General features: G+C 33.9%; 2 protein-coding genes and 1 pseudogene across 2 annotated transcripts; 1 reads left to right on the top strand and 2 right to left on the bottom strand.

Annotated features, from left to right (window-relative positions):
- Positions 1–361: 361 nt before the first annotated feature.
- LOC147569982 (uncharacterized) lies at positions 362–3,072 on the top strand. The gene is made up of 6 exons (XM_086656550.1): positions 362–702; positions 800–889; positions 998–1,102; positions 1,187–1,468; positions 1,851–1,925; positions 2,865–3,072. The coding sequence occupies exons 1-5, from the start codon at positions 577–579 to the stop codon at positions 1,878–1,880; spliced, it is 633 nt and encodes a 210-aa protein (XP_086512676.1). The 5' UTR covers positions 362–576; the 3' UTR covers positions 1,881–1,925; positions 2,865–3,072.
- A 1,080-nt stretch (positions 3,073–4,152) lies between these two features.
- Positions 4,153–5,199, bottom strand: LOC147569981 (putative ubiquitin-conjugating enzyme E2 38 pseudogene; annotated as a pseudogene).
- A 5,733-nt stretch (positions 5,200–10,932) lies between these two features.
- Positions 10,933–19,818, bottom strand: LOC147569980 (uncharacterized). Its single transcript, XM_086663683.1, has 4 exons — positions 18,724–19,818; positions 17,633–18,352; positions 17,189–17,362; positions 10,933–12,102 (listed from the first exon to the last, which is right to left on the bottom strand). Exons 1-4 carry the CDS (start codon positions 19,816–19,818, stop codon positions 10,933–10,935), a joined length of 3,159 nt encoding a protein of 1,052 aa, XP_086519809.1.
- Between the last annotated feature and the right edge of the window lie 1,599 nt (positions 19,819–21,417).

The following is a 21,417-nucleotide window of genomic DNA, read 5'->3' as shown; positions in this document are numbered from 1 at the left end:
ATTTCTCTTTCGTTTAAGGTTATTTCTTTTTCAATTATGTTAACAAATATCATCTTATCTATTAGCCTTACGTATTACAGGATTGAAGACTACTTAGAAGGTGATGGCCGACGAACAACCACGAGCTCTTAAGCGAAGAAGAGGTCTTGCTAAGTTGGAATTTTTGTCAAAGATCCCTCCTGGAACAAAACTTGCATTGACTGTTGAGGGTGGAATTCCTTATGGTAAAAATTCTACAGAACTAGCTGCTTATGTTGGAAAGCTAGCCAAGGATGGCGAATATTTCCCTTTTGATGAGCCTGTATGGAACAAAATAGATGATAAGGAAGAAAGGGTAAGGCGGGTGAAAGATGACTTGGAGGTAATTTTTATGTTATCTTTCTCTCTATCTTTTTTTCTCTCTTTTCTTTTTTTTTCTCTCTCTCCCTCTCTCTCTAATTGTATATATGAATTCTTTAGTTGCGTTATTTATATATATTTTTTTTTGTTGTTAAGAACGTTTTTCACTTTCCCGAGAAATGTGATCATTGGATAAACGAAACTCTGAATCATAGTTGGAGACTTCACAAGTACAGAATGAAGCAAAAATATTTTGACCCGTTTAACAATGAAACTGAGTGGTATGCTAACTGCCCAAAAAATGTCATTCCAACTCAATGGAAGAATATGGTTCACTATTGGCATACAAATTCTGATTTCAAGGTTTGTAAACATTACGTTTCTCACACAAACACAAAACACTTCATTAACCTAATGAATAACATAATTAATTAGGATTGAATGTGATTTCATTATGCAGAAGGCAAGTGAGACGAACAAGAAAAACAAAGCGAAGAGCAAGGATCCCCATATTGGCGGTTCAAAATCGAATATGAATTACGCGAAGGAGGTAAAAGCAACACAATTCATTCATAAAAATAGTAACATTGAATTGAACTAACTTTCATCTTTTGTGTTAATTTTCTATTTCTTCCATTTATTTCTACTTTTGTTACAGATAGAGGCTGCAACAAATAAGAAGGCCACAAGATCTATGGTTTACAAGAAAACACATCGTCGGTCTAATGGAACAGTAGCTTCTCAAGTTGCAAATGAGCGAATAGTATGATTTTAAGTCACATACAATTACTAATTTACTTATTCATCACTCATTCTAAATTTTGTTATATATATATTACAAATGTAGAGCAAGATTGATGAGATTTTAAGTACCGGTGCTGAAGATGTCGTCTTGTTTCAAGAATCTCCTGTGGACTTGGCTAAAGACATTTATTCAAAAGTTGTAGGACCTGAAAAAAAAGGGCGATGGGGTGTTGTGGGACCTAGAATGAAATTTGACAGAGTTAAAGAAAGCGCTTCTAGCTCCACAAGAAAGGATGATATGATCAAGAATTTGAGTGAACAAGTTGAAGTATTACGCACAACTATGGATCAGATGAAGGAGGAGCTATATCGACTATCTAGTCAGGTATATACATGTATTTAATATGAAATTGTTTAAGATGCAACCACTTAAGCTTATACAAAACACAACGGCATAGAGAGCAGTGTTATAGATACTAGATGCGAAGTGTAAGAAGACACTACTCATTTAGAGACTCTGACTCTAATGGAACCTACTCTATCCTCATGAATGAGCTTCAAAATACTTTTATCAAAATCAGTAGGTAGCAGCTCCACTTCTCCATCCACAAATCTGGTTTTAGCAAGATAGGCAATACATCATAATCCATAATAATGCAACTATAACCTGCTGTAGTACCAACTTTGCATTACTATTAGAAGTGCCAACTTTGTTCTTTCAGTATTTATTATAAAGATTATGTTTCTAAACATCTTTTATTCTATAGGGTACTTCATCGTGTAACTCTGCACAATGATGAGGATTACATTATTATTGTAGAAAGTTACAAGACTATGCTTTGGTACGTCTTCTAGTTTACTTTCTTACATATTTTGATTTTTTCGTAAGTTTCAGTATATCCATCAATGTGGTAAACTACATATTATGTGCACTAATGGATGTGGTAGACAATGTCACAGTAGTTTTAGAGTATCTATCATATTAGGGAGTCATTTAGACTATACCCATTGACAACCATATCCAACACGCTAGAAAGTTAATAAAGAACCTATGAAGCTTAGTTGAACAACTTCGTCGATGAAACCAACATCAAGGACGCCACAAATGAAACCAACACCAATTCCCTGGATCTTGTGTGGACCTAAAGCATTTATAAGTATATGAGAAACAACAATCTTATTTGGGAAAAGCATGAACCGAACTGCAACTGTATGCATACACTTGCTTTATTATTCCTTCAATTTTGATGTTTACATGAATAATATAAGCAATAACATACCGAACAGTTGGCATATATGAAATTGGGGTGATTTTAAGTACGAAATCTGCATATGTTTTAGTTTCACATAACCAAAGAAGATACCATTCAGATTGAGCAATAATAGTTGTAACAATCACCCATAAGAGCACTTAAATGAAAATTGCCGCAACTTAGCTTGCGTAAATATGATGCAGTTTGCTACTCGTTTTATTAAACTATATTCTGCAATTGGCTTTCACCTTTTATCGTAATTGATCTTTTGGTATCCACTAGTTATAACTTTACACATTTACTTACTTATTGTTAGCTTGCTTACATTATATATGTTTTTCATTGAATCTTATAATGAATGGTTAGGGTATCATACTCAAGACTTTGTAAATAGTTTTATACATTGTTTGTTTGCATTTTCGAATCGTGATGTTTCATTTGATTAAAAAGATATGATTACTTTTTTTATTTTATCAAAGTACCATTGTTTCTCATTGGATTCTAATGATATATTATCTCTTGTTACAGGAAAATTTGGAGAAGTGAACCCTCGTACGAGATTCTTTTTGTTAATATATAGTACGTTGAACTTTTTAATATGTTGACGTTAGTTAGTTTGGATTGTTTACTCGATATACTACTTTCATATTTGGTAAATTTAATTTGAGATATTTTTTTACTTTGATATATGTACGAAGTATTTTTAATGAATGAATGAAACAGATGGTTGGCATTATATGTGTTTTAGTTATAGATATATGTATATGGATAGATGCAGGTTGAACAGGGTCACGATTGATGGATGCAAACAGGAATTAGGATTTTATAATGGATACGTTTTTGCTACGGATGCTTCTGTAGCTAATGTCACATCCATTTGTAATTATACATGATTTTTTGCTACGACCAATTCCATAACAAATAACTAAGCAACGGTCAAATATTTTTGAACATTTAGTTACGGAAAAGCCATAGCAAAAGGTCTTAACTAGTAGTTACGGATAAGGTCGTAACAACAAGTTCGTAGCTAAAACCTTTTGTGACGGCAATATTAGTTACGAGAAGTGGGTCGTAGCAACTGAGCATTTGCTACGAAAATTGAGGTAACAGCTACGGAATTTATCCGTAACTAAAGCCTGTCTGTTTTGTAGTGTGTATTTTGTACCAAACCAAACAAAAAGAGAAAAAGAAAATCTAAAGAAAACAATCAAGGAGAACTTTTTTTTGTTCATTTGTTAATGGGTTGAACAACCCGACCCTTTTACGCACGATTAAAAGAAAAAAAATCGAACGACTAGCAACCCAAACAATTGAATTAACAAGAAATCAGAAAAACAACTTGACTATTCAAACTAAACAAAGCAATATCTATTTACTTTAGGAGTATCCAATTCTGATATTGCATATCTATTTAAAGTAGCCATAATTCACTATCTTCTATTTTCTCCTAATTTACAAAATAACTCTCTAACGATAACAAATCCATTGATACATCAATAAGATGTAATAAGCACAATAACTGCCGAATTCAAACTTTGATATAAAGGGTTAAGTCCAACTAAACTACTGGTCTAAAACTCAATTAACTACATTATTTATACCTTTAATAATAATGTTAAAATGGATCTCACTTCCGCTAAAGTCGAACCTAGAACTTCCAGATTTTAGAGTACATATACTACTGAGCGATAGAATAAGCCAACGAATTATGAAACAATAACACTTACAACATGTTTGGGACGAAAGAATTAAAGTTAAAATGCATAAAGAATCCAATTCTCATAATAAGATCGTCTCTCAGAGGGAGAACTCAAAGTTAATCTTTATCAGTGGTATACTTTAAGAAAATGATAGAAAGGACAATAGTGTATAACATCAACCCCCCCAAAAAGTAATACCTTCTACCAACTAGAAGTTGTTTCACTTGATTTAGAGATAATTCATCATCTTCTAGTTTCTCATCCATTATAAAATTACTCTCTAGCAAAGACCCATTCTTCATAAACCCTTTCACAAGTTTTGAGTATACAATTTTTGTCAAAATCTGGAATTTCTTAGATACCTTCTGGGCACCACCATGAATAGTGGTGGTGGTAGTGGAGGAAGAGACATTTGTAGCTACTAGTGGTTTATCACCAACCTTGACTAATCCATCCATATACGCCTTACAAGAAGTTAATATAGTTTCAGCACGATCACGAAAATACTGAGAAACAAATACTTCAAAATTCTTTGGTGGGTTATTGAGAATTGCTAAAATTGATTTACAACTTAAAATGTATGCGTACTCATTATAGGCCAATAATTCCTTTCGAAAATATATAACTGCATTAGGTTCATTATTAAATGGATTCTCATTCAAAACTAAAGCTTGGATTGATAATAAAACTTGTAGTACACTTGAATGATTTGGTACCCATTTCTCAGTTTTTTTACCATGCCAAGTATTTAAAATGCTTAAACAAACAAGCCCATTATCATATAAGTTTGGATTCATATGAAATCCGAATGAATGATGATAAACTTTTGGTGGTGAATTAGGGTAATCTGAAGGAAATTGAATATCAAAGAAGAAGAGACAATCATGATAAGGAGTACCTGATGGACCAATAATTACCGCTCTTAATAGATCCATACGTTCTTCATAAACCCTAACAAAGATAGAATCAGCTGGTAAACATTCTTCTAAGATCTTCCACTCTTTCATTATTTCCTTACATGTTTCTTTACTGTAATTTGATGAACCACCATAATAATGATGATCAATAATGGAGTTTGCAATCGATGGAATAATATCGAATTGCTTGAATTCTTCTCTTGTTGAGTTTTCAACTACTGATTTTCCTGTATCTACCTCAATCATCTCTTCCTCCTGATTTCTCTTCTTTGCTTTTCGATTACTTTACTGAAAACTAGGGTTTAATACCACTACTGGTTCTATTTATGTGCTGGTTTTTGATAAACCCTTAAACAGAGTTTCCCAAGAAAATGGGAAGTCGGTAAGGAAAATTTCCTAAAATTTGAATACTCTCTTGTAGTTGTTTGTTCTTAAGAAGTTAAGCCCCTAAAGTAGACTAACTCGCTAAAAGGACCCTATGAAGAAAACCGGCAGATGACTGGCTGACAACATTCTTTACGGCCCTTGCGATTTTTTTTTTTTGATATTTGAAAGGATTAGATTATCGAATCACAAAATGTGTCTCCACCACATTACTCAAAATCACATTTAAGTTAAAAGAGACCGTAAAAAGAGTTGTTTTCCCAGAGAAGATCTGCAACATTTGATGGTAGCTCCTCAACAACCACATTGTAAAACTCCTGAATGTCGAATAACATCCTCTCGTCATCCTTGGTCACGAAATTGATAGCAACTCCTTTCCTTCCAAATCGTCCACTACGTCCGATACGGTGGAGGTAGTGCCCTTGCGATTTTCTCCTCTTTCCACTACCACCGCCAACACCTCTCTCGGTGGTGGACCCAAATTAATTTCTTTGTGGGGGACACATTTAGTTAAATAAACTATAAGTTGTCTGAAAGTATTGCTGTGACATTCGAACAACTGATTTATAAATTTTACGGTGATAATCTCAACCAAACGCGAATTTTGCGTTGACTGCAACTTCAACATAGATAGTTGGTCTTATACACATTTGAATTATACAAAAAGAATACATGTAAGTTCTATATCAAATAAATGAGAGCCATTTGTTTCTTGAAATTCTATGTCAACGTGGCACGTGAAGAAGAAGAAGAACCTAAAATAAATGGTACAAAATCTACAATATGTGCGATGTTGGTTTTGTGTTTCTTAACCTTGAGAAACTTGAAAAACAAATCTTGTATAAAAAAATAACAGATTGATTTTCATGTAAGAAGTTTAACCTAAAAGAATCTGAGAACCCTTACGTCGTGAGAGCCAATGGCGTAAACCTACAAAATTTCAAAACTTCTGTTTTGATTGCAAATTTGCAAAACTTATATCAAATCTTCAATAAGCATACAATAATTGAGACTTACTTACGAAATTTAGCTATTTCTCAAGCCAAAACAAAAATCCTCTTCAACATCATCTCTAGTTTTATGAGTAGAAAATAGTAAAGATTGTAGAGATTTTAGGGATTTGAAGGTCCCGAACCCTAAACAATAAAACAATGAAGAAAAGTATATATAAAGATATGTCGAAGATCTTAGAGGGATATCTCATTTCACTAAAGATGCGATGAGAGAGGAGAATGAGGGAGAAAATAACACTTTAAACTTTAGATATATTTGAAATCCTAAATGACATTTAAGCTTTAGAGTTATTTAAGACGTCGTTAGAACCCGTTTCCTTTTTTTAGTCTACCCTTTTTTTTTTTTTTTTTTTTTTTTTTTTTTTAACAATAGCAGATTATTGTTAGACTAGGGTAGGGAACATAAATCTTTATATGCATGTTACGCAGTTATCGTCAAATTTTTTGGTAATTTATGCACGTTATGCGGTTATCCTCAAATACTTTGGTTATTTACAGATATTTAAGTAGTAAAAATATATATATTAAAAATAATAAATTGTAATTTCTAAAAGAATAATAATGGATATTAGATTTGGTTGTTTGAAGAGAGAAATATAATCGTTTGTCGAGAGAGAGAGAGAGAGAGAGAGAGAGAGAGAGAGAGAGAGAGAGAGAAATAATGTGTGAAGTTATAGGAAGTGGGTAGATATTTGACTTTTAAATGTCTTTCTTTTAAAGACTCTTTAAAAAGAATCCTTAAGATTTACACAAAAAAGGACAATTGAGATTTATAGATGCAAGTCATGACATGACAAAAAACCTATGTCACTTGTTATATAGATCTACTTGCGAGTTGCAACAATACCGAATAAAAAAGAGAATTGGCAAAGCCCAATTTGGTCAAGTAGTCACATATCTATCTTTCTACTCCGAAGTCCAAGTTCAAATCTACTTGCATCATAAAGAAAGTCCAAGTTAGAATCTTAGTGCATCTAAATAGCACTGGGTTGCCCAAGTGGTCAAAGTGTCGACATAAACTCCAAAATCCTAAAGATGGCAGGTTCGATTCACAGACGAGGTGGGACCCATGGTTATTGAACTTGGTTTCTTAAAGGTAAAAGTAATAAATTTGTTGGACTTTAAGTTCTTTATTAAGTTGTTGGGCTTTAGTTTAACTTCGGCAGTTATCGTGCTCATCACATCTTGGTGATGTATCAATGTCATGTAATGACTAACGTACGAATTTCTCCCCCAAACGTACGAATTTCTCCCCAAAAAAGATGTCTGTTACACTCCCCTCCCCTCCTGTTACAATGTTCTCCCAAAAAAAAAATGAAAGAATCCTGTTACCATGTTCTCCCAAAAATAAGTGGATCCTTCCTCTCCTACATATCCTTTCATTGAGAGCACCTTATAAATGAAAAAAAAACATTGAGGGGAGTGTGATTAGGGGCCCCTGATTTGGCTATTGCATACGCCCCATAAAAACAAACTTATTTATTTTTTTTGTAATTGTTAGCATACTTTAAGGGGTATAATATCGTGTCCCGATCAAGGGTGGAAACCAACTTGAACTCCAACTCAGGGATGTTGACAAAAAAAAAAAAAGAGACTTATCTTATCCCAAGCTATTATGAGAAATGTTATTTGATCCGAAAATGGAGGCTGACCACAGTCTGAAAACTGATATTTGACTCCCATTGGTCCATGCATGTGGAGAGGAAATCATTCTCGCCAATGAAAGCCAACCACATCAGTTTTCGACTATAATCGACCCTAATTTTTGGGCCAAATAGAATTTTTCAACTATTATACCAAAGCTACTAGAGTGGCGCCATATCTATAGTACTATTTCTCATGGAAGTTGCTCCCAAATATCTTCTATTCCCTAAAACAACTCTTCACAAAACAATTCGGAGAGCTTGATGTCTTTTAGTTCATTGGCAACCCACTCAAGAAACATAAACCCTAAATATCAAAAGACAAGATTTAGCTTTGAATAAAGAAATATAAGCCTGTGTGTTTAGATATGAAGGAGTAAATACAACAAGAGAACCTAATATTCCTCAAACTTCAAAACAAATATGCAACTCTTTTTCTCAGTTGTTTTCATTCTACATTATGTGATGCACGGGAGGAAAACAAAAATGGAGTAAATACAGCCATTGAACCAAATGTTCGTGTTATCGCTCAAGGTGTATAAAGAAACAAACACAACCGACAAAACAAATAACTCGTATTCATGTAGCAAAATTAGAACAAAATTTAACTGTCTTCATGTAATATGGTTTAAGTTAATTCAAGGAAATTACACATTTCATGTTCAAGTCCGCTAATGTATATGCATGGTTTTTCAAGCAAAGAAATGCCTAAAGAATAAATCGTCGAACTTATGGGGTTGGGTGAGTTTGGGTTCTCCTTTTCCTTATGGCTATTGATTAAATAATTAATCGTCAAACTTAATCTCTATCTGAGGTATATTTTTTACCAAACTAAACAATAAGAGGAAAAGAAAATCTCAACTCTATATATAATATTGTAGTAATCTGTCAATCAAGGAGAACTCATTTCATGCTGACGACATTTTTCAACTACGAATGCTATGAAAGAAATGGCAATAATTCATAACAAAAACCTATCGTAATTTATAAGTTGATTCACTTGAGTTACCTTTATTTCATTATCATCTATTATATATAGCTACTACTAAATTATCACAGTAGCAACTTGAACGGTGGTGGAGGTGGTGGTGCTAGTATTTAGAGTGGTGGGGGTGGCTGTCCCAATTGGTGGAGGAGGAAGAGACACTTTTAGCTACTACTGATTTATCACCAACTTTGGCTGATCCTTCCACACACGCCTTATAAAAAGTTAATATAGTTTTGTTTCCATGAGTCTTCAGTTTTGTTTCTATTAGTCTTGAGAAGGAAGGTCAGAAGAAAATTGCACATATTGGGGTATAAAATTGAATTAACAAAAAACAACTTAACTATGCAAACTAAACAAAGCAATATCTATTTACTTAAGGAGTATTCAATTCTGATATTGCATACTAAAAATAAGGACAATAATGCATAACATCAACCACCCGAAAAAATGATACACATGACGATCTAGAAGTTGATTCACTTGATTTAGCGACAATTCATTATCTTTTATTTTCTATTCTATAGAAAATAACTCTCTAGCAATACCAAATCCATTGATACAGCAATAAGATGTGATCAAACACATATGGGCTATAGTGCATAACGCAGTTCCCACTATGGATAACATCATCAAGAAAGGCTGCACGACTCCTAATAGATGCCCTCTCTACAAGTCTAATTGGGAATCCTCAACCCATCTCTTCTTCACTTGCCCATTCACTTCTAAAATTTGGGAGTCGATTAATCCCTCTCAACATCTTATTACTGGCAATCAATCCATCTCTCAGGTTTTGACGGAGTGGAATCCAAAGAAGGTAATAGATAGGAAATCTTTCATCCGTATGTGCATACCTTCTGCCATTGTATGACCCACTTGGGTAGAGTGAAACAACCGATTAATGGAGAAAGATTATGATAAAGAGGCTTCCATGGAAAATATAACCACACATAGGCCTGTAAACGGTAGCTTATCGGATCGGATATAGGTATATCCGTATCCGAAAAGCTATCCGAATATCCGAATCCGATAATTATCCGACGGATATTAAAAATTAATATCCGAATCCGATAATATTAAATCTCAACCATACATTTTATTTATAATAATATACAAAATTTCAAATTTGTTTTTTAAATTTTTAACCATTAGATCTAAAGATTAAATCTCAACCATACATTTTATATATTATTATAAATAAATTTAAATTTTTATTAATTTTTTATATTACTTATAAGATACGGATATTTATCGGATCGAATATGAGTGTATCCGTATCCGATAAGCAAATATCCGATAAGGAATATCCGAATCCGTATCCGAAATTTCAGATATTGTTTTGAAATTCGAATACGGATGCGGATCGGATGTCGAATATTCAGATATCCATTCATAGGCTTAACCACACAAGTGAAAAGCTTGATACATTATTGGGCTTGTAATCAAGATTGGAGTAGTACAACTCCTTTTACCCTACATATTAGGAGTTGTTGTGTTGGTGCCTAATGTAATTTCCCTTGGTTGTTGTTGTGTTGGTGCCACGGTTGGTTAACCATCTTGGTTTCCACCATGGTTGTGCTTTTGTTCTTCTCTTTAATGAAGCTATTTTACCTTCTCTAGAAAAATAAAAGATGTGATCAAACACAATAACTACCGAATATAAACTTTGATATAAAGGGGCCTAAAGTCCAACTAAACTACTGGTCTAAAATTCAATTAACTAGATTATTTATACCTTTAGTAATAATAATACTACAATGGATTTCACCTCCGCTAAAGTCGAACCTTAAACTTCCAGGATTTAGGAGTACATACAATACCAAATGAGCGATAGAATAAGCTAACAAATTATGTACAATAACACTTAAAAACATGTTTGGGACGAAAGAGTTTCAAAATGCATAAAAGAATCACATTCTCATAATAATAGTTAAATCTTTATCAGTGGTGTATTTCATACCAAACCAAAGAACAAGAAGAAGGAAATGATATTAAAAAGGACAATAATCCATAACATCAACCCCAAAGGGAAACCAAACAAGAACAAGTAAAGGATATCATAAACGACAACATTGCATAACATCAACCCCTGGAAAATGTAATACCCTCTATGATCTAGAAGTTGTTTCACTTGATTTAGAGATAATTCATCATCTTTTAGTTTCTCATCCATTATAATATAACTCTCTAGCAAAGACCCATTCTTCATAAACGCCTTCACAAGTTTTGAGTATACAATTTTTGTCAAAATCTGGAATTTCTTAGATACCTTTTGGGCACGATCACGAAAATACTGAGAAGTTATTGTGGTGGTAGTGGAGGAAGAGACATTTGTAGCTACTACTGGTTTATCACCAACCTTGACTAATCCATCCATATACGCCTTACAAGAAGTTAATATAGTTACAGCACGATCACGAAAATACTGAGAAACAAATACTTCAAAATTCTTCGGTGGGTTATTGAGAATTGCTAAAATTGATTTACAACTTAAGATATAAGCGTACTCATTATAGGCCAATAATTCTTTTCGAAAATATATAACTGCAGTAGGTTCATTATAATATGGATTCTCATTCAAAACTAAAGCTTGGATTGATAATAAAACTTGTAGTAAAGTAGAATTATTTGGTACCCATTTCTCACTTTTTTGACCATCCCAAGTATTTATAATGCTTAAACAAACATACCCATTAGAATATAAGTTTGGATTTAATCGAAATCCAAATGAACGATAATAAACTTTTGGTGGTGAATTAGGGTAATTTGGAGGAAATTGAATATCAAAGAAGAAGAGACAATCATGATAAGGAGTACCTGATGGACCAATTATTACTGCTCTTAATAGATCAATACGTTCTTCATAAACCCTAACAAAGATCGAATCGGGTAAACATTCTTCCAAGATCTTCCACTCTTTCATTATTTTCTTACATGTTTCTTTACTATAAGTGACTTTCTTCTTATATTTTTCATAATGATGATCGGAAAGGGAGTTTTCATTCAATGGAATAATATCGAATTGCTTGAATTCTTCTCTTGCTGAATTTTTAGCTGCCGATTTTCCTACTAATTCCATCGTATCTTCTTCGTGATTTCTCTTCTTTGCTTTTCGATTACTATACTGAAAACTAGGGTTTAATAGCACTACAGGTTATATTTATGTGCCGGTTTTGATAAACCCTAAAACAGATTTTCCCGAGAAAATGGGAAGTCAGTAAAGAAAAATTCCTAGAATTTGAATTGCATATAGTTGTTTGTTTAAGTTGAACCCCTAAAATAGACTAAGTGGCTAAAATGACCATATGAAGATAACCAACTGACGGCTAGCTAACAGCCTTATAAGACGACCTTAATGTGATTTTTTCTCGTCTACATTTTCTACTCTAATCTCCTTCCAACGCCCCCACCACCACCACCACCTCTCTTAGATTTCTATTATTTTTTATGAAGGCCTGAAGGGTTTACGATCGGCGACCTTCTACAACGAAGAAGAAAAACATAAATAATTGGATAGAAATTACTTTTGAGAAAAAAGATAAAAGAAAAGACATCAACTTGTTAAAGTTAAATTATGAAATATTACAAAACGAGCAGTTTTAGAAACTGGTTATCTTTGATGGGCTATTTTGAAGAATTGTATAAAGGGCCAAAATAGAATTAACCTATACACAAATTGAATTAGTTTAGAGTAGTGTTTTATACTCATACGGCCGGTCATCTGTCCGCGACCTTTCACGACGAAGAAGACAAAGAGAAATGAGAAAATACATTTGAGAAGAAAGATAAACAAAAAAGAAAAAATATGAACTTGTTAAAGTTCAATTATAAAAGATTACAAAAGAAACAAAAAAACAATTTTGAAAACGGATTATCTTTAGGGGACTATTTTGAAGAATCGTTTAAAGGGCCAAAATAAAATTAACCCTATAAATTAGTCTAGATAGTATCTTGAACTCGTGCGGGCAATTGTGCCAAGTCTAAGTCCTATATACCCGCTTAGAGCAAGTTGAATGTAAGGGCTCGACTCCGAATTTTGGGAGTACCTGAATTTTTTCAAATCCAAAGTCAGGCATTTAATAGGAGCTCCCAAATTCAAATTATGTACGTGTCTGAGATCTTGATTTCAAATTTCAACCATGAAATGAAATTATTATTAAAATTTTAAATTTCAAAATTCAAATTTTAGAGAGAATAAGAAATTCAAATTTGACTTAATTTTCAAAAGGAGGGAGTTTGAACTTCAAATTTTTTTACTTTTTGTTCATCTATAAAGACAACCACTCATGCATTAAGTTTTTTTTTTTTTTACATCTTTTCTTATATTATGTACATCTTCTCTCTATATTAATTTGTCTTCAATGGATAATCATTTTGAATTAATAAATATGATCATTCAAGGCGAGATTCAGGCTAGGGAAGTGCTGATGTCAAAATTTGTCACTATGGTATCAGTCAGAAACCTCTCCGATGTTCGAGACAGTCAGATTGTCCTTGCAATTAAAAGATAAAGTATTGAATGAATAGTGGAGTTCGTACCTTATTCAAGGTGATTTGATGCCCTTCTATAGGCTGCTTTGACCGAATATTGATAGACGGTGATGATGAGGCGTTGAGATCCACCATTTGGGATTGAAACTACTATTTCATAGTTTTGAGATTCAGGGGTTTCTTTTAAAGTTATCCTGTATCTTTGATATCTAGGAGTTCCTCTGTTTTACGATCCTTGGTGGATATCCTTTCGAGTTGATAGATCTTTTAGGAGATGTTTCCTCATTTGAAGATTCTTGAAGCCCAAGTTAGTTAAGTAATCGAGATCTTCATAGGATTAAGTCGGTAAATGTGAGACACGCTTTTACCTTCCCATGCTTCGGGCTTAAGGTACCAACCTTGCTTACAAGGATTTTAAAGAATGCCAGAGATTATATATTACATAAATTGGAATGGAGAAATTGCCCAGTCGCATGACGCAGACATTATACTGACCATTGTCGTAGTCCAACACTCATACTACAAGTTGTTGCATCGTCTGATCTATGGATTTATCATGCATTTTTTGGGCTGCCTGGATAATGTAATGACATCAATGTGTCAAAGCGTTCTCCAATATTCGATGCAATCATGACAAGTAGGGCACCACCTGTTAATTATGAAGTTAATGGTAATCAATATAATATGGGTTATTATCTCGGTAATGGGATATATCTTCCATGGGGTTGTTTGTTAAAACCATACAATCTCCGTTTACTTTGCCATATGTTAAGAGTCGGTAAGAAAAGATGATGAACGAGCCTTTGTGTATTGCAAGCTCGTTTTGCTATTATCCGAGGATGACCCGTTTTTTGGGATATAGAACACTAGGTAATACCATGAAGGCATGTTTAATAATGCATAACATGATAACTGAAAATGAAGGATCTGATGTTACTGTCGATTTTGATGGAAGTGTTCCAAAAGAACTATTGTTTCTTGGGGGAGATATTGCCGAAAAATATTTGCTCGTCTTAGTCGAGTTAGAAGCAGCAGTTTATACACAATTAAAGGCATATCTTATAGAGCACTTGTGGAATATTAAATATCGCAACGAGTGACAAATCTTTTATCGTTAATTTACTTGTTTTTCCTGCATTTAAGTTATATGAATTTGAGATAACAATGTATTTGGTTTTTCAATGAAATAGATATTCTGGTAACTTCCAATTTCGAATAATAAATTGACAATAAAAAGTTACATTAAAATAAAATAGAACAAAAAAAAAGTATAATAGGGTGGACGCGGGATTTAAGGTTGAGGGTCCAGTCCTGGCTCCCCGATTGGAGTCCACTGGGGTGGGGCTCCTAAATTTTAATTTGGGAGCCCAACTCTTCCCACCTTAGACTTGCTCTTAAGTGACTGATATTATCCGACCCTTAAAAAATACTGAAGAAACTTCTTAGTAAATCTTAGTTGGAGTTCACGTACAGTTCAGTAAACGTGAGAACTCGAAGGTCCTCTTGTTGGAGATTAGAGGTGTAGATACATCAATACAATCAAATAAACTCAAAAGGTTCTCATCAACATACTTTCATATAATAAAGTTTCTTTAGATCTACACAATCTCCTAAGCAAATCATACAAAGTTTTCTCACAATAATAAACTAGATATTGAAGTTAGTTCTTACCTTAAACACAATATTCATACTAGATCTATGCCTTCTTCTTCAAGTTTCTTCTACACTATTCTCTTTTTTACTTTCTCTCTCTAGATTGTTCTTAAACTAGTCAAAACAAAAGAACTCTCTACACCCTTTTAATTAATTTCATGAGACTTTTTCTTTTTTTACCCCTTCTAGTTTGATAAAACCATTTACTCAAGCCCAGATTTTATATTGGGCCAAAACCTAAATTTGGTTTAATAGCCACCTTTCAACACCTCCGTCATTAACAATTAAGTTTATGTTTAGGGAGGTAAATTATGCGTCAAATCTGTATACATATAATATTAATTGAGTTAAGTCGTATTGTGTATTCTATCTCGAAACTATAAATGACGAGGGTATAATTTGTGTTCGCCAAATGTGACGAGTTCTGTCAAATGCATTATGTAAAGTGTGCAATATGTTCCACGTTGGTTTTGTGTTTTTTAAGAAACCTTGAGAAACTCGAAAAACAAATGGTGCAAACCTGTATAATTAAAATACATATTGATTTTGTGTAAGAGGTTTGACCTAATAGAATTTGGGAATTCTACGCTATGAGAGCCGATGGCGTAAACTCCGCAAATTTTCAAAACCTTTGAGTCGATTGCAAATTTGCAAAACTCACATGGAATCTTCAATATCTCCAATTTTATGAGTAGAAAATATTAAAGACTGTAGATTAAATTGAACGAAATTTTATTCAATAAACTAAGCTCCCTTAACAATGAACATAAAAGACCTATTTATAGGTTTGAAACCCTAAAATAATAGAAGTCTAAAATTACTAAAACTCTAGAATAACTGGAATGTAGTATACTGCTAAAAACTAGGAAAACAACCAGTATTGGGAAATTGCTAAAAACTTAGAAAATCTACCCTAAAACAATTAAAATATGAAACTGCTAAAACAAAAAAAATATAAAATTCGAAAACTACTGAAAAATAGAAAATTTTTTGTAGGTCATCCAATCCTTGACTTTTCACGGTCCCAATTATCATAAAATCCTAATGTTATTTTGTCAGCTGCATCATCTTCCCCTGGTTGGATAGAATTCGACTTCGAATGTGAATCTTCTCCGTCCGAATTATCTCCAGAATATGGTAATAAGTGATTGATATTAAAAATATATGAGGAACGCACATGACTTGGCAATTTCAGACGATTATCATTCAGATTAATCTTGTCAAGTATCTTTAGTGGTCCAATTTTTCTTGCTGATAACTTGTTATATTCACCTACTGAGAATCTAGTTTTGGTTAAAACGATCCGAACATACCCGCTCTCCTTATACTCCACGTGTTCTTCTGGGTTCATCCTATAATGAACTCTATTCGATAAAGTTGCACCGAAAACTCGATTTATTTGATGTTGAACATCCTTCAGCGGTGGTAAACCGCTAGATAGATTTGTAAGGAAAACATTTGCGAATTCTTCCGATGTCGGGCAACAACATATGGAATCACGTCATCCACAATACTACTTTCCTTACCAATAAACATATATCTAACATTAGTTTGTTCAACCTCCTCAATGAAAAATCTCCGAGATAACAAATTTGAACATTAATTCATCTTTCTCAGTTGTAGTCGGAATCTCTTTACTTGGTAGCAATATAATTTTTTTCTTGTCAAACAGAAAGCTATGACTGTTCTTTCGACCATCATGTAGCTGATTTGTCAAACTGTCAAGGTCTGCCTAATAATAGATGACACATATCCATAACGACGACATCACACCACATACTATCGCGATATTGGGTTCAAACAGAAAAGGAAGCAAGGAACCGTTTAGAAACAGTTACCTGAATTCTCTTCTTAAGCCACACCAATATGGAAGAATTTGGGTGTGGTTCTGTCTTCAAGTTAAGTTTGGTTACCGCCTCTTCGGAAATAACGTTCTCACACGCACGAGAATCAATGATTGGTTTACACACCTTCCCTCTGATTGTTCATGTAGATTGGCATATATTATTCCATAACCAATCTTTCTCTTCAAGGCTACGTGGTGTATAACACGACCGTCTAACTACCAGTGTTGGTCTAACATCTCCCTCAACGAATTCTTCCGATTCAACATCATCATACACAGGATCACCAATATTTTCTTGATTTGTCTTCTCTTGTGTAGTGTTACCCATGTACAACCCCTTATCGTGAGGTCTTCCTTTTGAACATTGATTTGCCCGATGACTATGTTCGCCACACTAAAAACATCGAATAGTCGAACCGCTAGTTTGAGGCAAATTAGTCTGCTTATTTTGTTGTCTCGTAGCTACCAGTGTTTGCGCAAAACCTGATGCATTACCTCGTTGAGGGTTACTGCCTGCTGGCCTAACCTCAACAAGACTTCTTCCAAACACCGTATCCTATGATGTCCCTCTACCTTTTTTTTGTTTCTCACAAATTATGCCACGTTGATGAGCATCTGATATCGTGAATGGATCAAACATATCGATTGTATCCTGATAGTATACCTTAAGACCACCAATGTAGCGAACGACTAACTGTTCTTCTGTTTCAACAAGTTCATTGCAAGAAATCAGAAAGTGAAACTCAGTAGTATACTCGTCTACAGTACGAGACCCTTGCTTTAATTGTTGCATTTTCTGATACATTAACTTAGTGTAGTTATGTGGAAGAAAAGTTGCACGCATATATTTCTTCATCTTCTCCCATGAAGTTACCTTTGATTTCTCTGTTCTGGACCGCAACAACTTTTGTTGCTGCCACCATGCAGCAACTCTGTCACGAAGTCTAGTAGCCACAAGAGGAACCTGTCTATCATCTACCGTAGTTAACCAGTCGAAGAATTCTTCAGGTTGACCGTGCCTTCCAAATTCCGGGATATCAATCTTCAACCCCGCTTCCCACTTCCGAGAATCGTGGTTGGTTTGATTCCTTCTTCCCCAAACGTCTCTAGCAAAAGGGTTATCGGAGTCATCCTCCGTAGATCTATCATCCCTTGTTGAGTGACGATTTGGTGAAGTTGGTTCCCGTTGATGAACAATCAACGCATCCAACTGTTGTGTCAATCCTTCCATCATTCGAGTCATATGTTGCCGCCATTCGTCACCGCCGTCTAATCGTTGATTCATAACTTCAGCTCTTTCATTAATAATATCCATGGGATTCTCCACACCTCTAGTAGGTTGTATTTTCGGTGACATTGTTAAAGATCGACGCAAGCTTTGGTTCTAACTGATGCAACGCGTAGTAGACAAGAAATTAAAAGTACAAAGATTGCTCCTCTATGATTGAGTAAATTAAACTAAGTTCTCTTAACAATGAACATAAAAGGCCTATTTATATGCTTGAAATCCTAAAATAATAGAAGTCAAAAATTACTAAAATTCTAAAGTAACTAAAATCTATAATATTGCTAAAAACAAGGAAAATCTTCCTCAAAGCAACTAAAACTCTAAAACTGCTAAAACTACAAAAAATATAAAATTCGAAAAGTACTAAAAATAAAAAATTCTTCCTGTAGGTCATCAAATCCCTGATTTGTCACAACCCCACTAAACATAAAATCCTAATGCTATTTTGTCAGCTGGATCAAGAATACTATTGCAAGCATGACAATAACGGTTGAAATAAGCCCCCGAATACACCAATCCATAGCATATTTCAGAAGTGTTTTTTTCGTTGAAGAACCATGATCTGGAAGTTGATTCACTTGATTTAGCGATGATTCATCATCAACTATTTTCTCGTCTATTAGTATAAAATAACTCTCTAGCACAGACCCATTCTCAGTAAATGCCTTCACAAGTTTTGAGTAGATAGTAGCAACTTGAACGGCTACCCTGGTGGTGGTGTTGGTAGTTAGAGTGGTGGGGGTGGCCGCCACAATGGTGGAGGAAGAAGAGACACTTTTAGCTCCTACGGGCTTATCACCAACCTTAACTAATCCATCCAGATACGCGTTACAAGAAGTTAAAATAACTTCAGCGCGATCGCGAAAATACTGAGAAACAAATACTTCAAAATTCTTCGGTGGATTACTAAGAATTACTAAAACCGATTTACAACTTAACAAGTACGCGTACTCAGTATAAGCCAATGATTGTTTTTGATGATCTGGAAGATATCGATTGGTACCAGGTTCATTAAAAAATGGATCCTTGTTCAAAACTAGAGCTTGGATTGATAATAAAACTTGTAGTATAGTAGAATTATTTGGTACCCATTTCTCACTTTTTTGACCCTCCCAAGTATTTAAAATGCTTAAACAAACCTTCCCACTGGAATATAAGTTTGGATTTAATCGAAATCCAAATGAATGATAATAAACTTTTGGTGGTGAATTAGGGTAATCTGAAGGAAATTGAATATCAAAGAAGAAGAGACAATCATGATAAGGAGTACCTGATGGACCAATTATTACTGCTCTTAATAGATCAATACGTTCTTCATAAACCCTAACAAAGATTGAATCAGCTGGTAAACATTCTTCTAAGATCTTCCACTCTTTCATTATTTCCTTACATGTTTCTTTACTATAATTGACTTGTTTTGATGAACCAGCATAATAATGATGATCAGAAATGGAGTTTTCGATAGCTGGAATAATATCAAATTGCTTGAATTCTTCTATGGTTGAGTTTGATTTTACTGTATCTACTACTATTTCAATCATCTCTTCTTCATGATTTCTCATGTTTGCTTTTGGATAACTTTACTGAAAACTAGGGTTTAATAGCACTACTGATTCTATTTATGTGCTGGTTTTGAATTTGTTGATAAACCTTTAAACAGATTTTCCGATGAAAATGGGAAATCGGTATATAAAATTTCCGAAAATTTGAAGACTCTTTGTAGTATTTGTTTGTTTTAAGTTTTAGCCCCCTAGAGTAGACTAACTCACTAAAATGACTCTCCCAAAGATAACCTGCCTCCAACTCTTATTTTCTATTATATTCCTCTCTCGAATAATCCAACCTCAGGGATTTGCTTACGAACGATGATGAACCCGACCTTTTTACAAATGATTAAAAGAAAAAAATCAAACTACTAGCAAACCAAACAATTGAATTAACAAGAAACCGGAAAGCAACTTGACTATTCAAAAACAAAGAAGCAATATCTATTTACTCTAGGAGTATGGAGTTCTGATAATACATATTAAAAATAAGGACAATGATGCTTAACATCCACCAACAGAAAAAATAATACACATGAAGATCTAGAAGTGGATTCGCTGATTTAGCAATAGGTTATTATCTTTTATTTTCTCCTCGATTATAAATTGACTCTCTAGCAAAGACCCATCCTCCATAAACGCCTTCACGAGTAGTTTTGAGTAGACAATTTTTGTCAAAATCTGGAATTCATGAGATACCTTCTTGGTACCACCCTGAATAGTGGTTGCCCTGGTAGTGGAGGAATAGACACTTGTAGCTACTACTAGAGTTTCTGAGATACCTTCTTGGTACCACAAGTTTTCGAATGAATATGGTATTTGTAGGCTTTTAACACTTGGTGAAAAACAAGGATTTCCAGGAAGGGGGATTGGGTTAACCATCCAAAATGAGGGAAAAAATAGTTTTCCCATCCTAGATAGCCAAAAAATGAAAGGCAGGTCCAAAGAGTCAGGTTGGGAACAAAAATGACGAAATGGCCCTTGGAAAACAAAGTATTTACGGTTCATGCCATCGAAATTTTCTCGGGAAACGATTTTTTTTTCTGAAAAAGAATCAGACAACCCGTCCATCAGAATCTGTACGGTTCAAAAATTTACGGAATGCCACCGAAAAATTCCCGAGAAACGAAATTTTTTTGAAAAATTGTTTGACGCACCGGGAAATTATTTTATTTACTGGAAATTTTCTTTTGTACTAGACACTTTTGTACCCGGAATTTTCTTGTGACCGGGAAATTATTTTATTTACCAGAAATTTTCTTCTGTACTAGACACTTTTGTACCGGGAATTTGAAATTTTCAATTTCTTGTGTACGGGAAATTATTTTATTTACCGGGAAGAGATGGTTTGCTGGGCGAGAACTTGAAATTTCGTTTGAGAATTTAAATTTTTTAAAAATTTGAAAATTTGAATGTTCTTGTGTACGGAAAATTATTTTATTTACCAGGAAGAGATGGTTTGCTGGGCGGGAATTTGAAATTTCGTTTGAATTTTCAAAAAAATTTAAATTTTTGAATTTTTTTGTGTACGGGAAATTATTTTATTTACCATCCAGTTTTTTTGGTCAGGAAACGTCAGCATGTCTCGTCCAAGGGCAAAAGGGGGATAAAAAAAAA

Source organism: Eschscholzia californica, unplaced genomic scaffold (assembly GCF_041429995.1).
Source record: "Eschscholzia californica isolate CP2 unplaced genomic scaffold, dmEscCali1.0.p SCAF_1, whole genome shotgun sequence".
NCBI lineage: Eukaryota > Viridiplantae > Streptophyta > Magnoliopsida > Ranunculales > Papaveraceae > Eschscholzia > Eschscholzia californica.
Note: the sequence above shows the minus strand (reverse complement) of the source record. Positions and strands in the feature narration are given on the sequence as shown.